We start from the raw sequence: 25736 nt of genomic DNA, 5'->3' as shown, positions 1-25736 counted from the left end.
GCTATCTTCCTGATTGAGGTTAAATAAGGACAAGCCTTTAAAACTCTACTATCTTAAAACAAGTTACCTTATTTTTTGCTGATTTGGCATCTATTTCCATGGAAACAGGAGCAAGAACTAGAAGCCAGCAGCTGAAGTTGGCTACACTACTGCTCTTGGCTTGTTCTACTTCCATTTCCATGGAAACCGATGCAAAATCAGTGCAAACAAGGCAAAGTTTGATTTTTTTTTAAATTAACCCTTTCTTGATTTTCCACTTCTAGATTAATTTGTTGCCAGAAATGCAGACACAAAGTCACTGGAAATGCAAGAAAGAGCAGCACAGATGCCTTCATGAGCCTGTGCAGGTGTTTGCACGTGAGTATGTGTGCGCACTTCATTGCCTAACATGAATCTTCAAAGTAATCTCCAATTTACTTTGAGAGTGCTAAAGAAAAAGAAGTGCTTGATATAAGGGAGGGTGACATGCACAATTGTCCCCTGTGGAGGTTAAAGGCAGAAGTAATAAAGTGGCAGTGGAGGGAACCACTTTGATGAAAAGAAATGGCACTTCTTGCCTATGGCTTTCTAGGAGTTTTCTGGAGTATTTCTCCTCTGAAGATATGCATGGTCTCCTTTTTTGGCTAAAAACCCATTGGAACTCAGATTTTGGCATACCTTTTTTCTTTCTTTTTTCCCCCCTCCTAATCTGGCAGTGTGCTAGAGCACACAGAGCACATGCCACAAGCTTTCAAAGTTCTGGCTAACACACGAAATTTAAAGTGGAGCCAAGGCATTATAGGCTATGTTACAGAGTTTAGGCAGGCTGGGATTGACCATGGAGCATGAGATATGCAGGTTTTCTTTGAGTTTGTGGCTGAACCTCATCTGAGATCAAGTCATGTTTAAGGAATTGATTCACTTACCTTGTTTTATTAACAGAGATTTTGGTGCCTATCTTAAAAAATCTGGAACCAGACATGCAAACCCCAATGTAATAAAGCATTGAATCATATACCTGAGTCCTCCAAAATTCATGTCTATGCTGTTTCACACTGCAGAACCAATGCTTAAATGTAGAAAAGATTTTTCAGACACCAAATCTGCTTAGACCTGGGGGGCTTTTGAGGACTCTCCTTCAGTTCATTGTTATTTCTTCTAAAATGCAAGGAGAATGCTGGTGGGAGAAAATGGCTAAAGAGAATGAAGGTGGCTTAGGTCAAATATCTAGTTACCAAAACATTAAAACCCCATATTTATAGCCAGAAGAGAACAGGAGCCAAGGTTTTAAGAGAGATGAAAAAAAATACAAAAAAAATCAATGCTTTTCATGTCTTGATTCATTTTTCCTTCCAATTAATACACTTGCCAGTTTTTAAGAACCTCTTCATACTTGCACTGGACACAGCAGAACTTTGCCTGTACCAGCTCTGAACCCACTTGAACAGCAATCAATGCCTGAATGTCAAAAATTGTTTATGAAGATGGAAAATTGTCACCTGCAAATGTCAGTTGCATCCTTACAAGAACATTCAAGACTATAGGGCACACATTCCCTTTGGTATGCGGGAAAAACAAAGGTTGCTGCCTAAAGTGCACTTGTACTGTTAAAATTCATACTGAAATTCCCCAGTCCTAGCACTGGGTACCAGTCAAAACCACTCCCAAGGTTACTCAAAGCACTCTCCACATCCTTCTCCCAAACTGTTTTTCGTTCCATCAAGACAGCTGGCATGATACAGGTGATTAAAATTAGTAATCAGAGATTCCAGTCTGATGGACAGAAAACCAATGGAGCCGAACAATGGGTATGAAGAATAAAGTTGTGGTTTGATTGATAAATTTACAGCCTAGCAGTCTGCCACTGGATCAAATATCTGTCATATTTCATTCTTCCAGGGCATTTTTTAAAATGTTTTTCCTTTACCAGGTAACAAGTTCAAAAAGAATATTTTCATACCAATATTTAAATGTGTTTCACTTTGGTCTTGGAAAGCAGGCTCTTTTTCTTTAACAGCCAACCCATTCCAAAAGGGTCTCTCTGCCATGCCATTTTTATTTTAGAAGACCATGTTTCATCCTGCTGCTGCCTTGCAGAGGAAGATGACCAAAAATCTGAATGACACCAGAAAGTCTGCATTCTTTTTAATCCTTTCAACTGCTGGGACGCTGAACCAACAGCACATATCCAAGAAAAATATTGTGGGTAGGTCTCTCCCCTCTGAAAAATTGTATGACGTGAATATATTTCTGGCTTTCTATAGGAAGATTTTATCTGTTTGTTTGTTTGTTTGTTTGTTTTTTCCCAGGAAGGGACACTTCGTTTCTTTGTTGTAGAATCACAAAAAGAAAACCATGACACAGGCGCTGGTGTTTCAGTTGCACTCATGTGGACTCAGACTCAACCTAAGGAGCTGCTTGACTGTACCAGAGGTCAAGAAGCCCATGCAAAGTCACCACCAAGGACAACTGCTCCTTGAGGAGGAGTTTTGTTCCCTTCCCAAGCCTCTTTCCCTCATGCTTTGTGCAGGCAGTGACCAGCACACCCTGTTCTGGTGTGCAGCCAATTTTCTTTTCACTATCATTTTCCCTTAGGCTCCAGATTACTGCGTCTCATTTTCTGTCTGTGGATACTGATGCACCAAAATCCAGGATCCTCTTCCACACTTTTTGCTGCTTGGCACGGTCTCCCATAAATGCTGCAAACACCACAGCAGCTGATAGCATTCAGTGGCCTTTCGTACTGACATTTCAGCCTCTCACAAACTAGAACTGGCCTTATCTGTTGGCTGCAGTGCCTGAGGCTTTTCTTCTCACTGGCTTTTTCTTCTAGCTTCCTTCCAATATATTTAAAGATTTCCCAAAGAGCAACAGGTTTGCTCTTCTGCAGCAGAAGAATGGAGTCAGGGAGAATCCAAAAATACTGCAGATACAGGACAACACCTATTTTTATATAACTAATATACTAGATTATTGATGCTTCAGATTAATTACATCCAAGTTTATCAAACAATAGAAATTATTCCCTGGTGAGACAAAAAAAAGAGTCAAATTTGTATCCCTCTTTTAGTATTTTCATTGATTCAAAATGTAGAAAAATCCATACACACACAACATCAAACCTTCTCAAAGAGAATTGAAGTGCAAACGCTCTCTTCCAGCTCAGCTGTGGTGTTTCACACCACCCACACCTCAGTGGCCCCTTTCTCTGTCTGTATTTGTACTGTCTGGGCAGTGGGGTTTGTTTGCTTGAGTTTTTTCTCCTCCCCTTCCTTTCTCTTTCATCTTTCAGCAACAGAAAAAGAGAAAGAATAAGGGTGGGGAGAAAAAGACTCTGTAACACAAGCTGTCCATTGCAAATCCAACTGGAACAAAAATTTTCTGTTGCAGATCACTTCAAAACAGATGTTTCTTTCATAAACATGCAATTGGGAGGAAAACAGAGAAAAAGGAAGTGATCGCATCCTCCCAAGTGCTGTGAGTTTGGTAGCATTCAAAGAGACACATTTTTCGTTTTGAAAGAATTGAAAATGTGTCAAGCTGCTCTAGCTATTAATCCACACATCCAGCCTGAACTGGGATTGAAGTGATAAGCAGTTTGATACCAAGTCTGTACTGATTATTTGGCAACAGTTTAATGATTATCTTGGATGTGATTAATGAAAAATACTATTAACAATAATCATGGTTGCACCACACCCTGATCTGATTTCCGGCCTGTCCCGCAAAGCTGCTCTGTGTGGCAGCCAAGGTCTTATCCGGGCCCTGCAGGCAGCAAGACCCAGGCAGGGCTTACTGAGAAGCTCAGGAAGAGCAGGAGCCTCTCCTCTTCCAGCAAAACTTTGATTTTTCCTGTCTGTTGTTTCCTTTCTGTGTGTGGCAATGAGATGCAGCCCTCCCGCAACCCGCCCAGCAATACCCTGTTGCTCAGCAACCCCATAGTTGCTGAGAAGGCTCTTTTGCAAACCTGGTCTGAAGAGGAAGATTGAGATGATGTGGCACCCAAAATCTGCTGTTTAGGTTGGCCAAGCAGCAAAATCCCCATGAGCAGGTGCAGGTCAACAACAGCAAAGACCTTGGTGGCAGTGTCAGCTGAGGAGCAGCAGCACTGCGCCTTCTGATCCTCAGCATCTGCGATGATTTGAAACACTTAGTGGTGATAATCCCAAATTATTTAATTAATTTTAACTAATTAAAAAGTTCTCCTGCTCTGCAAAGTCATTTCCAGCATCCCAGTTCAATCCAGAGCATGGAACTAGCATCACATTTTGCTTGGAGTGAGCCGGCCAGCAGCACTGATGAGATGGGGAGAGGAAGGCTGCAAGGCTCTGCCAACATGAAACCCACCCCAGCTGGGGGCAGCTGGCATTGGTCAGGCAAGATGGGCCTGGGGTGGAAAGAGGCAGTGGGGAACAGCTGGATTGTATTAATGGATTGGGTGGAAACCTGGAGGTGGGTTAAGTAAGAGGTGTATTTCACACCATGAATTCTTGGGGAAAATCAGCCTGTGCTCTCCTGATCTCCTCCAAAGCCAGCAGCAAGGGAGGGCAGGTCCTCTCCCACCTTGGTTAGCAGTTAGAGATCACAGCCATACCCACCCAAACCCACAGCCACTGGGCTCTGCAGGTACTGGGTGATTTTGGGACCCAGGAGCTCCACTGCTGACATGGCTGTGGCTGGAAGAGGAGCTGTGATTCCAGGTGTGTTTCCACACCCCTCATGGCATGTGGGGAAAGGAGGGATCAGGGAACAGAGGCTAGATAAACACTCTTTTGGTAGAAACTGCCCCAAAAGCTTTTCTGCAACTCATCTGACTTTGATAGGGCAGTACTTTCATATAGATCCTCTTTAAAGATTTTTAGAAATTATAACTTTTAGAACACTGACTAGGCTTTACTGTTAGGGCCATGTTCTCACGTGGTTAATGGGGTTGCATAGGAGTCTGTTGTTACAAGTTTTGTGAAGTTCCCATCAGGTCATTAGGGCCAGCCCTTCATTCCAGCAGACACCACAGTAATCCATGCCCTGAAAATCCCACATCTTGGCACAAGGAGAAGATCTGCAAGGCTTCTGCAGACCTGGCTGTTTGCCACCTGACCACAATACCTCCGTGCCATGTCACCAGAAGGAAAGGAAAACAAATACAGGTTTGGTATTACCTGCTGAAGGACCTCGGTAAAAGAGAGGCTGCTTTCAGAAGCACAGCCCCTCTCACAATACTCAGCAAGCTGTGGTTTCACACCTGCCTCTCTGGGTTAGTTCAGATGTATATCTACTCATTTTTAAGCTTTGGGTTTTCTGTGCTGTGAGCATGAATGAGTGTTTCCCACACACATCATCCGTGCTGCCCAGCCTGCCCAGCCTGAGCAGAAATGTCTGAGGGAAGGAGGGAGCTCAGACCCTGGGGGTAAATGCAAATACCAGCAAGCTTGAGGTGGATACGATGGACGAGCTCCCATTCTTTGAATAAAAAGTTGCTTTTATAACACTTCAAGGTGATGCAGGTGTGATACGCTGCACAAAAGCACACTCACACGTGCTGTTCCTAGGCAGAGGTAAACATTGCTTTACATGTGCCTGAACTACACGAAAGTGCAAGATCAACACAGACATCGAGGCATCATTATTAGCACAGAAACTCTGCTGCCCCTGTATTGGTTTTTGTGCCAGAGCCTGGGGCTTGCCATCAGAAAGGCTCAGTTACCACCCCCAGAGGCTGAAGCCCCCCCCTTTCCATGGAGCAGCACAGGCTGGGCACGGGAGGGATGGGAGCCTGGGTCTCTGCTCTTAGAATTACAACAGAGGATTGAAGACAGAAGGAAGGCAATTGAATTAGTAAAGAAACTGAAGGATACGTGGTTTATATATTAGGTAATGAAGATAAAGACAGATTGCTGGTGTGTAATTTTGGTACCATCCAGGGAAGAGCTGGGCAGGGAGCAATGTGAGCGTGGCCACAGTTGCAGAGCTACTGGCAGGAAACCGTGGGCAAGGCTGATTCCTGCAGATGGGAGAGGAACAATGTACCAGCAATAGAAAAGGGCAGGGATAAACTGCTGGAAGTGGGACACAGCTAACATGTAGCTCTGGTTCTGCCTCTTTCCACCAACCTATTTCAAAGAGCTTTATTCTGGAGTATTAGGCCAAATGTGAGGATGGCTCAAAGCAGAGTCGTGTGTTGAATGCACTTGCTGGTGTATTAGCAGTGCCCAGCCCCTGTGCTTTGCAACTTCTGCAGGGTTCATAACATCCCCCTTTCCTCTCAGCGGGGCTCGTTATCCTCCTCTGTCTGTGCTGTACCCTCTAGACAAACCCTAAATGTCACCATCTCCATTTTGTGCATAGGGATGCCCCAGGAGGCAAAGCAACCTCCCACGAGGGCGTGGAGCCAAGGAGAGATCCTGGATCTCCCAAGTGCCACGACTAATACGAATCTGTGCTTTAAATAGTTGCCTTAGGATCACCCTCCTCAAGCAGCCCCTCCAGAAAGCGAGGTGTAATCGCGAGCCCAACGTGCACCCCTGTGGCTCTCATGTCCCTTGGTCCCATCAGGATGTGATTAAATGCCAGAGGGGATAATTAAGGGTGGCTACAATGCACCTTTTCTTCCATTAAAAATGTACTAGGGAGTGGCTTGCCCACTTGGTGGGGGTAGCCCAGCTGAGGGAATGAGAAGTCTCCAAAGCCTCAGTCTGCTCCTCACTGCTCCCAGGGTGAGATACAGCCCAGGAGAACCTCCCACATCAATGAAAACACAAGAGCTGGGGACAGGGGGGGACCAAAACCCAGTGCCACCACAGCAACACGTGCTGCCTGCAGCCAGAGTACCACTTGCTCGTTCAAGGTGTGCAGCGTGCCAGAGATCCTGGCATAGTCCTGTGCCCAGCATCCAGGCCAGGATGGGTAGCCACCAGTTCCCATGACTTCCAAGTCTTTGTCCTAACAAGAACAGCTTTTGGTGTGATCACAGGAATCTCGAAGTCTATCTGAAACCTGACATTCTCCTGAGTTCGACCCATCCCTTTCTCTAGCTTCTTTCCAGTGCCAGGACCATGATGAAAAGACATTCAAAATCACAGAAGTCTTGCTGAAAACCCCATTTTCCAATGGGATTAGAGGGCAGGCTGCTCTATCAGCTGAGAGTTTTGGAAAGCTGCAGGCTATCCTGCTTTCTGTGGCACGAAACACTGCGGTGCAATCACTGCTGAACAATGCTGTTTGCAAAAAAACAGAACAGTGATGATTCCACCTGACAGCCTTTCCAGGGCTTTCATGAGAAGGGCACACCAAGCCAAGAAAGCATCCAAGAAGCCAAGCCATGCACCATCACAAATCTCCAGGAATAAAGCAACACCCAGAGGTCTGGCTTCTGGTAAAATGTGCATTTCTGCCATGCTATTACTCCTCCCAAATAATTTTTTACTAAGTGTCCCACATATGCCCTTTTCTCAAGCGACAGGATATCCTTCATTTGTCTGCACCAAGTGCAGATGAGCACTTCTTCGTGTTGTTTTCCAAGTTGGCCGATGGGAGGGTCAGCAGGGGCCAAAGCAGCTGCAACAAGGAAAGGAAAGATAACCATGGCAACCCAAGTTATCTGCATCCTCCATGTATTTCCTTCTCCCCACCCTACGGCATATCTTTCCCACCCAAACCTCAAGCTGATAGAGCCAGTGACCAGCTGGCAGGATGGGGACTGCAGCAGTGTCTCCTGCACCCAGAGTGTCTTGCTGTGTTGCGGGGCTCACCACTGCAGGCTGAAGTCATCAAAAAAGACTGAAATCCTAGAGAGGGACAACTTGCTAAAAGCAGAGCTCTCCAGTACTGTAGATGGAGCGCTGGATATGCTGCCTTTGCTCCAGAGTTGCAGATCCATTGATGCTGCTCCTGGTTTTGGCTCTGATCTCTAACCCTTCCACAGCAGCAACAGCTTCTCCGTCTGTGCCCCACATCAAACCCAGCTACAGTTTTGGCCGGACTTTCCTGGGACTTGATAAATGCAACGCCTGCATTGGGACATCCATATGCAAGAAGTTCTTTAAAGAGGAAATAAGGTCAGAAACTCAGCAGAGTAATTTTTAAAGCGTTCTCTATAGTAATTTGAAAGTTGCCTGTTAGAATTTCCAAGTAGTTTCATGAACAACAATGCAAAGAGCAACTTAGCATCCAGTTGCCATTACAGCGCTTAGTGTTTTAATTAATGCCTATAAGCTGATGCTTTGTCTCTCTTCTTTTAAAGCCATGCAAACATGATCAGACTTCAGCCCTGAACTATAACTTGAAAGCAGGAGTAAAAGGCACAAACTTCTGCCTAGAGAGTGGCTCTCAAAAAATGCTAGGCAGTGATGGGGGAAGGGAAGAGGGAAGGAAGAATTCAGCTTGTTTAGATTTACTGGAAATATTTTCTTAGGAGCAACTGATTAAAGGCAAAAAGGGGTTTAGCTTTGTAGGCTCCCAACAGAGTATGTTAACTACAAACATACAAACATGCTATATAATTTTGTACCAGGTGCAACAACGTGAATGTGCAGAATTTCACGTGGGTTTTAACTAAGATCAAAAGGGATCTAAACCTGCCTGAGGCATGAGGACTTCTGCATATGAGGTTACCCACGCGCTTGAAAATAGCACGTGGCTAAATTGCTGGTACATTTTGGGAGATTTGTGTGAGAACTTGAAGGCAGAAATTGCATGTGCCTCGTTGTTGATGAGACACACACTGTCTGAGTGGTCATCAGAGCAATCCAATCATTTTTAGGCTCAAAAGCAGAGCATATCTGACGACAGCAGGGAAAATGTTGCCAGTTGTATTTGAGGAGAAAGTTAAAGGCAGTGCTTGGCAGAGGAAGGGTTTATTGGGTCTGATATGATTTATAGAGCCATATGCACTTTCTTTTATAGATATAAAAGCCTGGGGGAGAAGAAATTATTATAGTAAGATTGTATTTTTAATGCTATAATGTAAGTAGTATAGTATTAGACAAATCACCGTTTTTATCTTAAACTATCCTATAAAACGTAGCATAGTAAAACCATAATGGTTTGTCTGGGATGGACTTGTAATACCAGACATCCTTCCTTCCCCCACTGCTGCTGGAAAAAGGCAGCTTGTGGCTTTGCTAAGCTCTACATTTTATTCCCTGCAACAGGCTGGCACCGCAGCTGGCTCCTGCCCCCTGCCCCAACCTGCTGTGGCCCCTTTGCCGCTCACCTGTGCAGGGTTTTTAGGGACCTGCTGCCAGGTACAAAGCAGCTCCCTTTTGGTTACTCCCACTTGGCCAGTGGCCAGGCTGGGGCCATGCAGGTTCCCTCAGCCCTGCCAAAAATAGCAGAACTGCCTCTGGCTGTGGGGTTCCATCTGCGCAGTGCACCAGGCTGTGGGAGAGAGGCGCTACGTGACCCAAGGCAGGAGGGATCCGCTCTGGCTTTCCTCCAGGGGACAGCGGCAATGGGGTGCGGGTGTCCCACTGGGGTCCAGCAGTGCAGAGCCACAAACATGTGGGAGCACAATGCTTCTGCCTCAGGGGAGGCAGAGGGGCTCCCCAAGCCAGACACTTCTTTTTCTCTCCCACCAGCCCGCAGTCGGCTTCCCACAAATAAGTGATAATGTGCAGTTCTGCTCCAAGCGCTTCGGGAAGGGGAACTGAAAAATGTTCTCCTGAGCAGTCACTCAGCTTCAGGCTTTCCTTTGCATGGGTAAAACTTGTTCTCCCACTTGGTTTCTTGAAAAACTGGGATTTTTTTTGGCAAGTGGGAGGTTAAACTAGGGAAATTTCAGTGGTGCTTACGCTCTTTGATCCACCCTCATGTACCTTTTCACATGTTCACAAAGGTGGATGGCACTTGGGCTTCTCTGTGTTAATTCACGTAAGAACATACTTCATTAATTCTCCATCATTTCTGGGAGCTCTGACATGCATTCACAGTGAAAAGATGTGGGTTTTGTTCCCAGAACGGCTGGTGACTCATCTTGTGCTCTAATGTTCTATACTTCCCTTATCTTTGCCCAGCTTCATCCATCTGTAAATGAGAATACCAAGATTGTCTACCAACTGTACTGAGAGCAGAGTGCAGTGAAAGTTTTTGTAAAATACTAGGTTTTCAAAACACCACAGAACTGAGCCGACCAAAACTATTCACAGACTTGTGCGAATGCTGGTGCTGAGCTTTGTCCAAAAATAATGGGAAAGAAGACTGGAAAAGCTGAAATGCTTCAATTCCATGGGGGTTTATACGGTATTTCTTTTTTGTTTGTTTTAAGACTTAACTTACTTAAATTTTTTTTTAAATGTAAAATTCCAAATGCAAGCAAAATTATTTTGGCTGAAACAAAATAGTTAGCTTCCTTCAGGAAAAAAGGAAAACCAAGTTTGGATTTCTTCAGCATTTAGTTCTGGGTTGATCTAAAATCTGTAATCTGTGACTCACTTATTCACATAGATCTTACTGCAGGTCTTAGAGCATTTGCAGGCCCTTAGCTAAAAAGCTCCGTGTGAGAGGGAGTTGTTACAGCACAACTCGATGATGAATCTTGAAAGTATCTAGCAACTGTGCCAGGCCAGAACTGTGCTGCCCAGAAATGATGCCAAATACAGACTTGCTGCAGCCCATGCCGGGTTCCCAGGCCAGTGCGGCTCTACCCCAAAGAGCTCTGCAGAGGAGATCACTCCATCCACCCTCAAATTAAAGCACAGCCCTGGATTTCACACATCCATGTGCTGCCTGCATGCAGGAGGTGGCACTTTCCTGCTCTCTGCGTGATGTGAGCTCCCCTGAACACATAGACTTGAGTCAAGTCACAAGGCATATTTGTGCTTAACTTAAAAAAAAAGGAAAAAGAAAGAAAGAGAAACCCAGCCCAGAGCCATCTCTTCCCAGTACGTGCCTGGCACGCTGTGCCAGCTTTGCAAATTAGGCGCTGGGAGGGGTCCTGATGCACAACAATCACAGTGAGGCAAAGCAATTTTTCTCTTTTCTTAAATCCTAGCTCAAAACCAGACCAAAAAAAACCCAAAAAAACCACCAAAACAAAAAACCCAAACCCAAACAAAGTGTTTATTATCATGTCAGGTGCCTTAATTGTACAGAATCTTCAATTTTGTATCAGGCAAAACGCCCAAATAACTGAAATGCTGGAATCCACCAACCTGTTCACACAAGGCTCCCCCACTTCTTGTCATCCTCCATGGTAAATTTTTGGAAGGAGGCACATGGAAACAGTTGAAAGCCAAAGCATGGGAGCCACCAGGGTTTCCCCCCTCCTGGGCACCTGTGCCTGCCCAAGAGCTCAGCTGCACAGGGTCTGTGGTGGGGAAGGGGAGTGAGGTGCTGCCTTCAGGAGGGATTGTCTGATCAGCCTCTGATTGCAGATTGGCTCGTGTCACTGTGTCAGTTATTTGTCCGAAACCATAGAAAATTAATCCTCCCCAAATTTCTCTGTGCCTATTTCCCAAACAGAATTTAAAAGGAAAGACCAGCTTCAGCTTTTGGAGTTGTTAATGTCTTTTCATATAACTCCAGCTAGGCTAATCCTGCAGGGAACCTCTTGCCTCTCCCGTTTCACTTCTGAGCTACCAGCTTTAATTTACGGCGAGATTAAATGAGGACGTGCTTTCCTACGCACTTGGGCAAGGAGCTCAGGGCAGGAGGGTTCAGAGGCAGCGAGGGCAGGACGTTGGCCAAACCAAAGGTCAGAGCTGGGCCGTTTTCCAAGAGCAGGTTACAGACACCATCCCAGAACAGGCACCGCGCTCCTCAGCCCCGGCATGTGCGATGCGCGTGTGGGCAGGGCTGAGGGGGCTGCTGAAACAAAAAAAATTACCTAATTACCCAGCCCATATGCTCCCCTCCTGTGCCTGTGTAGGGGGAGCAAATTAGTGCAAGATCTCCATGACTACAGAGGCGCTGCACGCCCAGGGCACACGTACCCCATCCCCCCCATCACACCCCAAACTCTGCTGCTGTTGGGGAGGTCACTCATCCCAGCTGCTGAAACACAGTCAGGGATGTTGGGGGAGACATGTAGACCTCAGCACTGAGTAAAGCCACCACCTCAAAACAAGAGGTCATTTTGATATTCCCAAATACATTTGTCAGGTGGTTTTAATATCAGGAGGGTCCTTTAAAGTGTCAAGTACTCCTTTTTTGGGACCCTTTCTCCAGGATTAAGGAAATTGAAAAACACCAGAAATTCTTCCTGAACCAAAACCCTGTCCCTTTCCTCCCTCCCTCTACCCAAAAGAGGGTTTCACCCCTCGCCCTATGGCACCATTCATGACAAGGGATGGTTTAAGTGGGAAGCAAAGATGGACTTTTTTACCAAAGCACATTTCCTTAGCTGATGGTTTCAGCCTGCTCACCTCACCCCAGTGCCTGGGGCCACCCATCTGGGCTTGCTCAGCCTTTGCCAGGCGATGGCAGGAAGCCCCTGCGGCCAGCCTGGAGAAACTTAGCGGGGCGGGTGCTGTGCGGGTGTCCGTGTGGCTTTTAACCCGCTCTCCGTGGGGCTCTCGTTTTGGTTTGGCAGGTTTGACACCTGGCTTTCTTCTCATTTAAAGCTGCCCCCCAGCTCACTGCTCAGCTACTCGGGCAACTACACCGACGATGCCAAGAGCTGGCGGCTGGTGGACATCACCCGGCTGACCTCCAAGTACCAGCATGACCGGGCGGACAAGCGCATCTGCACCTCCCTGCTCAAGACGAAGACCTGCAGCCTGGAGCGTGCCCTGCGCCGCACCCAGCGCTTCCAGAAGTGGCTGCGGGCCAAGCGCCTCACCCCCGACCTGGTCCAGGTCTGAGTCCTGCCACAGCTGGGGGAGCAGGGGCAGAGCGAGTCCCGTGTGGTTTAGGGGGGTGAAAAGGGTCTGAAGGGGATATGGCTGCAACTTGCTGGTTGGAGGGGGAGTTTGGGTGGTGGTTGGAACTCTTCCTCCTGCCTGGTCGGTGGAGATATGTGCCCCCAGCCAAGTCCATGTGCCAAAGGGGAAAGGCAAAATGATGCCCTGATAGGAAGAAAAGTGCCACGGTTGAAGGCCAAGCCCTCCCAGCCACAGGTAATGCCATGGCAGAGCCTGTCCAGGGCTGGGATGGGTTTGGCCTCAGCAAGGAGAGCACCAGCTCCTGGCTCCTTGAGCAGGCTGAGGCTGAAGTCCTGTGGAAAACCATAGCACCAGGTGGCTTCAGGCACAGGGATAACATCAGGCTGTGCACACAAACATGGTAACAGCTCCAGTGGGGAGATTGCTGCCTTTTTTTATTTACTAGTTTTCCATCACATCTCAGCATTGTGGGGTTTTGGGGTTTTTTTGATCATAAAGTTTTACCCAAAAGGGCAGGCAATGCTTTGAAAGTGATTTTGCTTTGGGCCAGGGACCAAGTCAGTGTGGGTCTCTCTTGCTTGTGGTTGGCAGGACGAGGGGCATGGGCAGTCAGAGCCAAAGCCTCCAGTATTCATTCTCCTGCCATCCATAGCAAATGACCTCAGGCACAAAGAAGCACAGTGCCCTTTCTGCCTGGGGTGTCACCAGTGAGGCCAGGACAGGAGCACGGTGTGCATGGGTCCCACCACCAGGTAGATGGGCAGCTACGGCACAGGGCATCTCCCTCACTCCACCTAAACAACAGCAAAACATTGCAATAACCACTGGAAAGGGGCAGCAGCCAGGGTTGGGGTTGGATATACACTGAGCAAGACCCTGAGAGGCAAAGGATTATTCCAGTACTTGTCCCCCTTCCAAGAGAGAAGTGACTGTGAAAAAGAGATTTCATTTATTTTTCCATAAAGGCAGCTGCTTGCTGCATCCACTCATCTTTGGTGAGTGCTAAAGCTATGCTTCTTTGGTTCTTCCTCTTCTCTTACCCTGTGGAGCAGCTTGCCTGAAGAGAGAGCGAGGGATCCGCTGGGGTTATGCCTGGACTGCACCAAAAAGGACTCACCCAAATCCCTGACAGTCCAGCACAGCAGGTCACCCTGAAGTCAGTACCCTCCGGGGTGGCACATGCCTGATAGGGAAACTCAGAGCTCCCCTCACCTGAGCTTGTGGGCAGGGACAACTCCTTAGGCTGGCAGGCAGCAGCTGCCCAGGCATCTGCTGGCCACCACTGTCCCCCCAGGCAGCACTGCAGGGGCCTGCAGGAGGGCGAGCTGGGCTGCCAGGTCCTCCAGCCTTGCTGGAGTGTCCCAGGTGTTTGTGCCAAATTGTGCTGCCACCCCAGCAGTGCTGAGGGAAAGGGAAGGAAGGAATCGAGAGCTTAAAACTTCCATTTGCTGAGCTGGGTGAAAAAGTAACTGGAGAAGTGAGGCTCTGTGGTATCTCAGACCTGCTGCAAAGTTAAGTCATCAGCTGAGCCCAAATCCTTCTCCTTAAAAGGCTCTTCATGTGCTACAGTTTTCCCTACCCCATCCTCTCGGAGTTTGAAATGCCAGCTGAGCTGGCTGGGTTGCACACACAGGCACACACACATATATGGATGCTCATGTGCACACACAGCACCACGCAGAGAGCCTGGCTGGGGCACCCTGGCTTTGCACCTATCCAGTTTCTCCCAGGAATTTCCCTGTGCAGCAGCAGTGGGAAGCTGAGCTGATGCCTGCTCCAGGGCGTCTCTGAGGTGAGCTCAGGGCCAGCCTGGGGGGACGTGCCCAGTGACAAAGTCCCTGGGACATTTCATCAACCCATGCAGCTTTTTAGTTGGAAAGGGCATGGGAGGCTGCAGGGAGGCCCAGACCTTTGCACATCAGCTTCAGGATTGCTCTGCTCATGTTTTCATGGTCCTTTGGTTCTGTAAATCAATCAGAGAAACAAAAATTTGTATTTAAATCTCTTCTAACAGCATACATATTTGAATAAACAGAGAAACATAGTGATCCAGAGACCATGGGACCTACCTCCCCACCACCAAAATTCAGCAGCAATCACTTTTTAAGATCAGGCATGTGCTCTGCGAAATGGCTTCTGGTCTCACAGTGGTCTAAATTGAAAAGCAGCCAGTGGCAACAACATTTCAGTCACAATGAGTGTGTTAGTCTGTGTGCGAGACCCGCTCCCAGCCCCGCTGTGTGGGCCACCACAGGTTACAGAGTGACTTCCCCAGTCCATCCAGCCCCACAGAGACGATGATCCCCTTCCTCCCTGGCCATCCCACCTGCCCTCCTCCCACTGAAACCAGCACCTCTGCCTGCACCCAGCCCAGCACCGTGGCCCCTCTGCAGTGTTTGCCAGGCAGACACATGTTGGTAACCCAGCATGAGCCACTGGAGAGGGGTTTTGGGGTGTACCATGTGTCACTGCAAATACTCACCTGAAGCACTGCCCTTATGGCTCTGTTTCCCCTTCTCCCTGTTTTCAGAGGTGTTAACAGCAAGCACACCTCTCTCAACGCCTGACACGATGCCCACTCGGTTTCACGAAGCTGCAGGCACACAGCAGTGCTTGTTCTCCCTTCCCCACAGTTTATCCTATATAGCAGCACTGGGAAAAGCTAATGGGCCCAGGTAATTTTGTCTCATAGACAGAACATTACGACAAACCATAACGTGCTTGAATCAGAATGACAGACCATGAAGTAATGTTTTTCCACTTTACACTGCCTGCCCTGCCTGACCCAGCCATCAGCTGAGCCTCCTGCCACAGTGATTATTTCACCTGCCACAATGAAAATCTTTATTGGATGCAGCAAAATCTTCAGTCTTAAAATCCAGCCTGCCTCAGAGATGAGCAGGATTTAGCTGGGGCTCAGCCTGCATGGCAGCCGCAGCCACCCACTGCTTTGCCCAGGAGCTCATCACTTCAAACCTCTCTGGGTGCTTTCCTGCTGGAGGGCAACAAAGCAAGTTGGTTTCAGCACAGATCACCCACAGGGCAAATTTACAGCCATGCCTACAAAGCACAGCCTGGAAAATGCTGAAGGCAGACAGAGGAAAGCAGTACTGAGGTGAAAAGCCACCATTTGCAGCCCCTCTCTCTAGGACGGACTGTTTGAAACTACTGACCAGCAACTGCTGACCAGCACCTCGTCCTGCCCACAGCAGATGCACTGGCACCCCGGTTATGTGGCCTCTGAGTCCAGTCCACATCTCTGCGTACTGCACACGGGCAGCAGCTCACTCACTGGTCCAATTGTCCATCCTAGGGAAGGATGGGCACTATGGGGCTCCTGGAGCCTCTTCCTAGACCTGCCTCCTCTTTGACCCAGTACCTCATTGTCAGAGACTTCCATAAACCTGCTGGCAGTGGGGATGAGCTTCTCAGGGCATCCTTACTTTCCTTCTTTTGGGAGTGAAGGAAACCCTTGGATTCACATGGCCAGGAGCTGTAGGTGCTTTGACATCTACATCCAAGTGTTTCCTCCTGGAGCCCTCCCTAAACCTGGTAGTTTGGTGAAGCTGGACCCAGATATGGCTCGTGGGGCAGGAGGCAGCCATGGTCCTGGTCTGGGCCATCCCTCCTTGGGCTGACTGAAGAAAAAAGAGAGCGAGAAGTTTTCTTCCACAAGTTGTCTTTACATCCAAGTGAATTCTGGGTGTGTCTGTGCTACATATGCATATGCATGAACTCATGGAGTTTAAAATGCATCATGTACTGCATAGGAGGGGTTAAAAAAATCACAGCTGAGTGCAGGTAGGCTTTGCAGGAACAAGTCACTATCAGATATAGAAATGTGGGTATTTAATCAAAGTAAATAAAGAGCTTTCCATATCAATCACAAAAAATACATCAGGCTGTCTGTCAGGTTTTATTCTCTGGGGTGATAAGTCACTGCAAAGGACTTAAGATACTCTCAGATAAATCTGTATCTCCAGTGTTTCGAGTATGTGTTCTTCACATTTTTCTTCCATTGACAGTTTTTGTCTGACAGTTTTACAACTCCAGCTCCTTTTCTGCTGCAGAGATGTTTCCATCAGTGTGCAGGAAGGTGAGACCCCTCTCCACTGAAACAATCAAGCAGGTGCTGAGCTTTACGCTTTTGACTGTCTCTGCCAAAATCAAAAGGCCTCATTGCCCAGTTTTTGTGGATCGGGGCTTCATTAAACTGCAGGAAGCTGCACCAATGTTTGATGCAAACGTGTCAGCATCCAGCCCTGCTCCTCTGCTCCCACACCTCCACTGATGTGCCCGAAACAGCTTCCCAGGAAACCAGCAGCCATGAGCACCACGGGCAGTGCGTGCCCACGTCTGTGATAAGAGGATGAGCTCTGACCTCAGAAAAGTCCCAGTTACACCATCCATGCCTTCTCTACCCCTGTGATTTATGTTCCTACTGTGTACTCTTCAGGGTCTCAGCTTGTGCATTGCAGACTGCTGGAGGCAGCAAGGCTTTCTAACTTCGGCTGCAAATATTTGCATATACACTGAGCTGCAAGAGACTTTCTCCACCGTTTATCTCTTACTTAACATGGCTCTGTTCTGCTCATTTTTTATCACTTCTCCTCCAAAGGGAAAGTGACAGAGTCAGCCACAACATTCCTGCAAGTGCTGCAAGACAGAAATCCATAGCCATCCCTTCCCCTGCACCCCTTCTATGGTTTTAGAAAATTAATTAAGAAAATATTTTCCTGATAAGACTACACCAGAGGAGAGGAGTGTGTGAAGGCTTGCAACAGGAACTGAGTAGAATTATTTTTGACAAATGTTTTATTCATTTTGGGAAGAAAGTTTTTTTTGTTTTTGTGAAACAACTCTTCAATTGTGGTTGAGCTTCTCTGGTAGTTTTGACCAGCTATTGGCATTTTGGACTTGTTTTTTGCTGCTGATGGCCAAGGAAGGGGTGGTTGGGACCTCACTGAGGCCAGTAGGGATACAAAAGAGGAGACATGGGACATCCAGTCCCTCCTTTCCACCTCCAACTGGGAAAGTGTCATACTCCTCTTTTCCCTGTTGCTTTATTTCTTTGTCACGGATGGGTAATTCAGTGTTTCATGCCAAATGAACAGCTCGCACAGGAGGGGCTGAGAGGGACCTACCTTAGAGTTACCAAATGACCTGGGGAGATCCTGCGTAAAATCTTTGCTCTCAGCATGAAGGATGGCAGGGAGCAACGTGAGCTTCACTGCCCTTTCCTCTGAAGCACATCTCCCAACCCTCAAATTATAAACAAAACCCAAAGGAGTAAATTTGGCTACTGGGATCATTTTTAATAAAGTGGCTTAAAAAAACCTGATTCCCTTCTGCAGCAGAGGCATGGCAGGGCAGTGCTTCTGTGCCGCTGTGGGCAAACCTCCATACATACACTCTCCTGGGCTATTAAGGAAGACTAACTGAGAAACAAAAAAAGGCCATTTTTTACTATGAAGATATAAATGTCTATGCCATTTATCCCAGCCATAGATTGCTCATGCAATTTTACAAGCCAAACCTCCAAATCTGAAGGGTGAAATACAGTAATAATTTATTCCATGAGTGCAACAGTTCTCTATTTGTTGCTGGTATTTACAAAAAATATGCACAGGCTATTTGGTTTTGATAGTTAATTCATGAGTTTATCAGAGAGAGAACATATCCTGTGCTTATACTCGCACACAATGTTTATTTACATTTTTAAAGCATGTTTACTGACCTTAGCAAATAGTATTTCCAAGAAAGCTGCTCTCAGGTTAAGCAAATAGCAAAGTGATCCGAAGATTATTTAACGAGGGAAGTGACTCACTGTCCTAACAACTGGAGGGCCTCCACCAGGAATGCCAGGGCTGGAAACCCGGGTGGAGGGAAGAGTCCCGTGGTATGGAGACATGTGGAGCTGTGCAGTCAGGGGAATATGAGGTTTGCAGTGCCCAGGAATGGGGGCCACTCTTGAAACCTGAGTTGGGAAATGGCATGTTTGGATGGCACAGGCCTTTTCCTAGGAAGGGTGAGATGCCCTGTGTGCCCATATCCTTGGGAGCTGCGCCGCAGCAGGCAGAGGCACACTGGGCAGAGCACAGAGGTGTCTGTACCACCAGCATGATCCAAGCACATTGCAACACCTCAGGCTGGAATTGGGCATCCTTGCCATGTTTCCCCTCCCACAGGGCCTGTCCAGCCCAATGCTGCGCTGCCCATCCCAGCGCCTCCTGGACAGGATCGTGCGGCGCTACGCGGAGGTGCCAGACGCCGGCAGCATCTACATGGATCACCTCACGGACCGGGACAAGCTGCGCCTGCTGTACACCCTGGCAGTGAACTCACACCCCATCCTCCTACAGGTACATGTGCCACCCTGCCCCAGCCTGAAACAACACCCCACGACCCCTCGCGAGCAAACCCTCACATGAGATGTGTGAGTCCCAGCCCTGGCCTTTGCCAGCTCCCTGGCCTTCAAAAAGTGTGGGTTTTTTATGGGGTTGGGTGGCTGAATCCAGGCAGACTCATGAGGTGCTCCCTGCATCAGTCTGTGAAGCTGGGGAGAGATAGGGAACCCCAGGTGGGTTATTGCACTAGAGCACTGTGAAAGCCAGGGTTTTACACATCCCCAGTATTCAGAGTGTTAGGTTTGCATTGCTAATGCATTACATAAAATCATAGCCTGTTTCTGAAAGAGCATGCTTTCCCATGCTCCACATGCCAGTGCTGTGTTTTCCATTCACCTGCCACTGGTAACTAGCTCTGGGTTTCAAAACTCTGGGTTTGAAGGCGGTGATGTGGAAGACCCTTCCCCTGGATCCTTTCTGGCCTGCTTGGCATGCATCTCCTCTCTTTCCTTATGTTTCCGAGGGAGAATCCTCACCTTTCCCCATCCCACTTTTAGTCCTCATTGCTGTTTCTTGCAACCCTTCATGATACCACGAAGAAAAGAGGCAGTGGCAGCACCATCCATCTCTGGCCCCAGGCCGCTGCTGCAGCTCACAGGGCTCTGCATGGTCCCAGGGAGGGGGAATGGTGCTCGAGCTCTGGGAGGCTCCTGGGGATCATTCAGCCACCCCAGTTATGGGTTACTGGGACATGAAGCCATGGCCCCTAGCACTCTGCAGACATGGGAATGCAGCTTAAAGAGGTGAGAAAAATATGCCAAAGAGAAACGGCTAGATTTCACATGGTTGCCCAAAATGCCTTCACAGCAGAAGGGAGAAGCAGCCTTAAATATGAAACTGGATGAGTTCATAATGCCTTGGCACAGTCTGAGGTGCTGGGCAGACAGATAAGTTATAATGTAAATGACAGAAAGCTTTGTGCTGGCATAGCTCAGCAGTCACACAGTTCGGTTTCCACCTGGGTTAACTGTGCTGCTGGCATGAGCTGCAGGGATGCAGGGATGCAGGGAGTCCAGCCCAGGTGTCCCTCCCCACTGGAGCAAACACCCACCACTTCTGCCCCTGAGACAGCAAAGTCTCTTACAAAAGAGTCTGGAAGAGCCTGGCAGTTCTCACCAATTAGTAAAAACTGCTTTAGTCCCACCTCAACTCCAAGCTGTGACTTCATCTGTTCAGTGCTCATGAGGGACCCATCAAAGACACCTAAAATTAGCTGTTCTGTGGCTAAAATTTTCATGAATCTGAAACCTATTATTATCTTAGACTTTCCAGTTAGTCTCTCTTACAGAATAAGTCTCAAAATACCAGATTCTTCCTCCATTACAAAAAAAGGACCAAAATTAAAAAAAAAAAAAAGCATCATAACTCCTCCAGGATGGGGTAGTAAGTACCTTTCCCAGCTGCTAGGGCTGGACGGGACAAGGAAGGGTTGTGGACTGACTTAGAAACCAAAACACAACCCTGCTGCTTGGAGCCAGAGAGGGCACTCTGGGAGGGAAGTGGGTCCATGGGCAGAGGGGCAGGAGTAATCCCCCCATTCCCACTCTCCCTGGCAGATCTTCCCTGACGTGGAGGGCTGGCCCTTCCCACGGTACCTGGGTTCCTGCGGGCGCCTGGTGGTCAGCGCCAGCACCCGGCCCCTGCGCGACTTCTTCGGCGCGGCCCCCGAGGTGGCCGCGGACCTGGCCCTGCAGCTCCTCGCCGTGCTGCGCTCCATGGGCACCAACGACCTCAACTACTTCTTCTACTTCACCCACGTGGATGCTGGCACCTTCGGCGTGTTCAGCAACGGGCATCTGTTCATCCGGGATGCCAGCACGCTGGGCATCATCGACAAGGAGGAAGGTACTCAGCGGGCTCCGTGGCTGCGCATCTGTCACGGGAGGGCTCGGGAGGCAGGGCAAACAAATATTTCCCCTTCTACCCTTGGATCTACTGCTGCTTTTTTTTTTTTTTTTAATGAACCAAACAGCACTTATTAAATTAAGTAATGAGAAGTTCACGGAGAGATTTACCATCAGCAGGTCCTGCCATCCTGGCTCTGAGTCGGGAAGGCAATGGGTGTTTTGTTTGTGCAGTCGGTGGTTTGGTGAGCACTCTGTAGCTGGCAGCAGCTTTCAGTGTGCACAGTGTGCTGAATGCTCTCATTTGAAGTCTTGCTTTTAAAACTTTTGCAATGCAAATTTCAATATTTGCAAGCAGAAATTTCATAGTTTGGTTTAAGTATTGGATCAAATTGGATGTTTTTTACGTGTATTTATCACATTGACTAATAATGGTTATTATTATTATAACAATAATAACAAAATTCCCCTTTTTGTCACTTTCACATAAAATCAAGGGTTCTATTCAATTTTCACAGGTTATATTGGTCTACCCCTGGAAGTGGAGCTAGTCAGACTATTCTCCCAATAATTTAACAGTTTCATTTTGAATATTCAAATTTTCAAAAGGCCTCTCCTCAGCTCACACATTCAGCTGAGCAAGTCTCAAATATTCAGAAGCAGATGTCAGAAAATTTTCCACTGAGTTTCCTTTTCTTATCCCAACAGCTATGACTGTTAACTTGACTCCAGCTAGATGAGCTGTTGTTGCAATGTAATGATTTTAGTTAACATGGAAAAAATTACAGGTCTGGCTATTTGTGGTAGTTTTTTGTAGGAACTCCACATTTTAGATTTGTACTCCAGTTCTGATTTTCTTCTGCATCAACTTGACTTGACAGACTCCTCCTCAGTTCCTCTGACAGGCAGTTCTGCAGAGTTCTGTCATTCAGAAAAATATACATATTTCAGGAGCGAGAAAATTGGCTCATACACAGCTACAGCACTGCGTAATTTGTGGTGAAAGGTGGTCACATCCTTTAGGTAGTAACAAACCCTGTGCTAACACAGAGGTACAGATACATGTGACTGTCCAGGAGTTCACTACTATGTTTCTAACTGGTTTAATTGTCCCCAACAGGGAGCCAGCTGATCGATGGCCAGCAGGAGTATAAAGATATATTCAGCTGCCTGACTGTGGACTGCCAGTATCCATTTGTGTCCTGTGACTCCATCAGGGAGAAGCACAGCCTTGTCATGGTGTGTCAAGAGCTTTTGCCAAAGCTCCTGACGGGGAAATTCCAGCCCCCCGTGCAGGAGAAGATCGACACTTTCCTGCAGCGCTGCGCCCGCGGCCTCGGCGATGACCGCGGTGTCAACGAGGCCATCGCGGAGCTGGCAGAGATCCTGAAACCCCTGCGCTCCTGCGACTCCCGCTTTGCCTACCGCTACCCTGACTGCAGATACAGCGACAAATACTGACACAGGAGCAGGCCCTGGCAAGGACTGGGGCAGTGTCAGCCCCGTCCCAGTGCGGGAAGCGACCAGGAACCAGGGTAGCTGGAAACAGCTGCCCCAAATCCGGGGTGTTCTCGGCATAGAAGGAGGGAGCAGAGTGCACATGGGATTTATTATTCATCTCCCAGAGATGCATTTGTTACATGGGATGTAGACATGATGTATGGATTATGGATTATTAGCATTGTCATGACTGACAAGAGGCCACAGGATTAATAAATCTCATTCACATGTTTTGGCCTTGGAAGGGTTTCCCATGCCATTTGTTGAAAAGCAAGGCGGGATGCTCACAACCAGCTAGACAGAGGATCTTTATTTCCAAGAAAGTCTCTCTGATGGACATGATATATATATATAATGTGGGATGGATGGATGGATGGATGGATGGAAGCACTTAAGACTTTCCCTGTGGCTATTTTTAGTGTGCTAAGAATCATAGATAAACTGAATGACTGGATCAGTTCTGTACCATCACCCATCACAGATCACTTCTATAAAATATTTAAATTTTCTTGATGGCACACAGAACAGAAAGACACAATCAACATCATTAAAAAGCTGAAAGGTTCCGTGTCCTTTGAGACTTAATTTCTCTGATCCCCAAATATAATTGCTTCTAGTCTTTCCCAAGTCAATGGACAGCAATCAGAGACTAATACAGGGTTTTGGTTTAAGATGAGGAAAAAAAATCCCAGCTCTGGGATAGGATTGTTCAGCAGGTAATTTCACATTATTCTCTCTAAAGTGGAGGAACCATTTGCATGAAACCATTCAGGTGGGAAAATTACCTTAAGAGGAGAAGCGACACAGGCAGAGGATGAGACATTAATTTACACTGAGCCTGACAAGACTTGCCAAACACTCAATACTCCAGTGAAGGTGCTGGGGCACCTCCCAAGAGCTGGGGAGATGTAAATTCTGACCAGAAAGAGCTACAGCCATCCTCATCCATTTGCCTTCCAGAGGAGGAATTGGTAAACCAGTCCCCAAAGGAATGACTCAGGCACTTAAAATTTGGGGTGGTGAACTCATTTCACAGCAGTTGTCAACCCAGGGCCAGATCCAGCTGCCTCATTTTGCAGCAGATGGTTGCAAAAGTGGCAAAACATAACTTTTCTGATCCACAGTCTGTCAGTCCCCCTCATGTGAGTTCCCTGTGAGGTGTCAGAAGCCCACACCAAACCTTCCCTGATGTGTAGGGGTTGGACAGACCTCACCTGGGTTTGGGGCTTTCTGCTGGGGTCAGGCATGCAGGAGTCACTGAGCAAATTTGACTGAGCTGAGTGAGAAACAAGGCTTTCTGGATCATCCATGAGAATTTTCATCATGGAAAGAGTCTAACTCCAGCCATGGTTCAAAAAATAAATTGGTAACAACGTAAAGGCAGAAAGAGATGTGAGCGCATTTGCATTGCCAATGGTTGTTCTGACTTGTGTTGTACAGAGGAGGAATGCAAATCCAGATTTTGTGTTGGCTGTGAGGGCCTCTGTGCATGCAGGGTATCCAGCCTGGAGCTCCAGGCAGATGTGGGTGAAGGCTGATGAAACAGGTTGGGCATCCAAAACCACACACACAGATCTGACACGGGGGAAATCTGACTCAGGACCATTATTTTGCCTTTCTCCCCAGCATAAAGTATCAAGTGCACCTTTTACCTCTCAAGATGTAGAAACATTGAAAATAATTTGTAGGTAAATTTAGCTGCAGGCCCAGATGGCCAGACAGCAAAGATGTTTAAATATACAGCCTCAGCTAGTGCTGCAGGCCTCTTTCCTGGTTTCAGTCTATTTCTACATCATGGCTCTCTTCCAGAAAGAAAAACATGTCCTTCTCTGAGATCCACAAGGCTGTCTAACAACCTGCTTCCATCAGTTTTTCTTGAATCTGTCTGCATCTCCAGTCTCTTGGGGTGTGGGTTTACCTGATAGCTGGGTGTTAGCTCTGGGCCCCTTTTCCTCCAGAGCTCATCCCACACGTGCTGGAAACCCAGAGGAAACAGAGGGGATGCGTGTGCACAGCACCTTAGAGAACATCAGGAGCAAGCCCAGATCCCTCAGGAATAGTCCAGCATTGGGCAAAAGGTCTGAGAGGTGTCACACAGGCCCTGGTAACTCACGATCCTGAAGGGTTGGGGGTCAGAAACAGAAGAGCTGTGGTTTTACTTTGCGGCTTGCACTCATTTGGCAAGGCTGCAGCAGAAGCCTTGAGACACATAGCATCTATTTTTGCAGGGTTTGATTCAAAGTTGTTAAAGCTGAGAGGAGTCTCCCCACTGCTTTTAATAGACTTTGATACGAATTTAAATAAAAAAAAACACTCATGATTAAAAATAACAAAATTGTGGATTTACAAATTATTAAAGCATTGGGAGCTGTGTTCTCCACCAGTTTCTTTTCAGACTGATTACAAAGGCCAGGCTCATGTAAGACTGTGACTAATAAGCCAGCCATAAAATCAGTCCATGGCTCAGAGAACAATAATTTTCCTAAACTAAATCTCATTTCCCTATATTTCCCTGGCCCCATTTTTTTTTTTTTTTTTTTTTTTGAATTGCCAATTTTTACTCTTAATATTTTCCTTTTTCTTGGCAGTCAGACCCTGGAATCAGTGCCCACCCTGTCTGCCAGCTTCAGTCAAGCCTTCAAATCCTAGCAGGCCAAGCTCCAAAAGGATGTGAAATTAACTTATAAATGGCAATTATTTAAAACCTAATCCTTCCCAAAAGAACTCTCAAGCAATTTTTTCCTCTCTGCATTTAAGTTATTTCTGTCAGTGGCTTTGTTTGAGCCTTTTCAAACTGTTCCTGGTAACAAGTTCAGCTGTTTCCACACCAGAACAAGAATGGCAGGAGAGATCTTCCACCAGTATCACAGTCAGCCTCAGCACCTCCTTTATCTGTGGGTAGTTTGCAGCTGCCTTTATGCCCAGCTGCTTATCAGATGTCTCTCTCAGTGCCCCATACCCCACATATTTTTAAAGTTGTCAAGATGTTTGTAAAACTGTGGTTTTGGCCTTATTTTCACTAGCAGCATATTTTGACACTGTTGTTTCTCAGGGGGCGGTGGCTGCTACCCATCCTGGGAGGTTGGAGATTCAGTTTTCCCACTCCATAGCTTCTGAGGGTGATAATTTCTTGTCCCACTTTGCACACACACACACACACACACACATCCCCTTTCCCTGCAGGCTCC

General features: G+C 47.3%; 1 protein-coding gene across 2 annotated transcripts; it reads left to right on the top strand.

Moving 5' to 3' along the window:
• The first annotated feature begins 7627 nt into the window (after positions 1 to 7627).
• On the top strand, positions 7628 to 23927 carry DIPK2B (divergent protein kinase domain 2B). 2 transcript variants are annotated; one of them, XM_048289895.1, is made up of 6 exons: positions 7946 to 8033; positions 9990 to 10215; positions 12537 to 12770; positions 18986 to 19159; positions 20761 to 21049; positions 22169 to 23927. In XM_048289895.1, exons 2-6 carry the CDS (start codon positions 10201 to 10203, stop codon positions 22507 to 22509), a joined length of 1053 nt encoding a protein of 350 aa, XP_048145852.1. In that variant the 5' UTR covers positions 7946 to 8033; positions 9990 to 10200; the 3' UTR covers positions 22510 to 23927. The 2 variants fall into 2 exon arrangements, with proteins under 2 accessions (XP_048145844.1, XP_048145852.1); XM_048289887.1 differs by lacking the exon at positions 9990 to 10215 and having other exon boundaries at positions 7628 to 8033; positions 12506 to 12770.
• Positions 23928 to 25736: the final 1809 nt, after the last annotated feature.

Source organism: Corvus hawaiiensis, chromosome 2, assembly GCF_020740725.1.
Source record: "Corvus hawaiiensis isolate bCorHaw1 chromosome 2, bCorHaw1.pri.cur, whole genome shotgun sequence".
NCBI classification, from domain to species: domain Eukaryota; kingdom Metazoa; phylum Chordata; class Aves; order Passeriformes; family Corvidae; genus Corvus; species Corvus hawaiiensis.
The sequence above is the reverse complement of the archived record's forward strand: the minus strand, read 5'-3'. Positions and strand labels throughout refer to the sequence as shown.

Excerpts from the sequence above, each read along its gene's own strand:
- DIPK2B (XM_048289887.1), top strand. The coding sequence starts at position 7,810 with ATGGAGCGCTGGATATGCTGCCTTTGCTCCAGAGTTGCAGATCCATTG. Across the intron at positions 8,034-12,505 it reads TTCTTTAAAGAGGAAATAAG|GTTTGACACCTGGCTTTCTT; the intron begins GTCAGAAACTCA and ends TTGGTTTGGCAG. Across the intron at positions 12,771-18,985 it reads TCACCCCCGACCTGGTCCAG|GGCCTGTCCAGCCCAATGCT; the intron begins GTCTGAGTCCTG and ends CCCCTCCCACAG.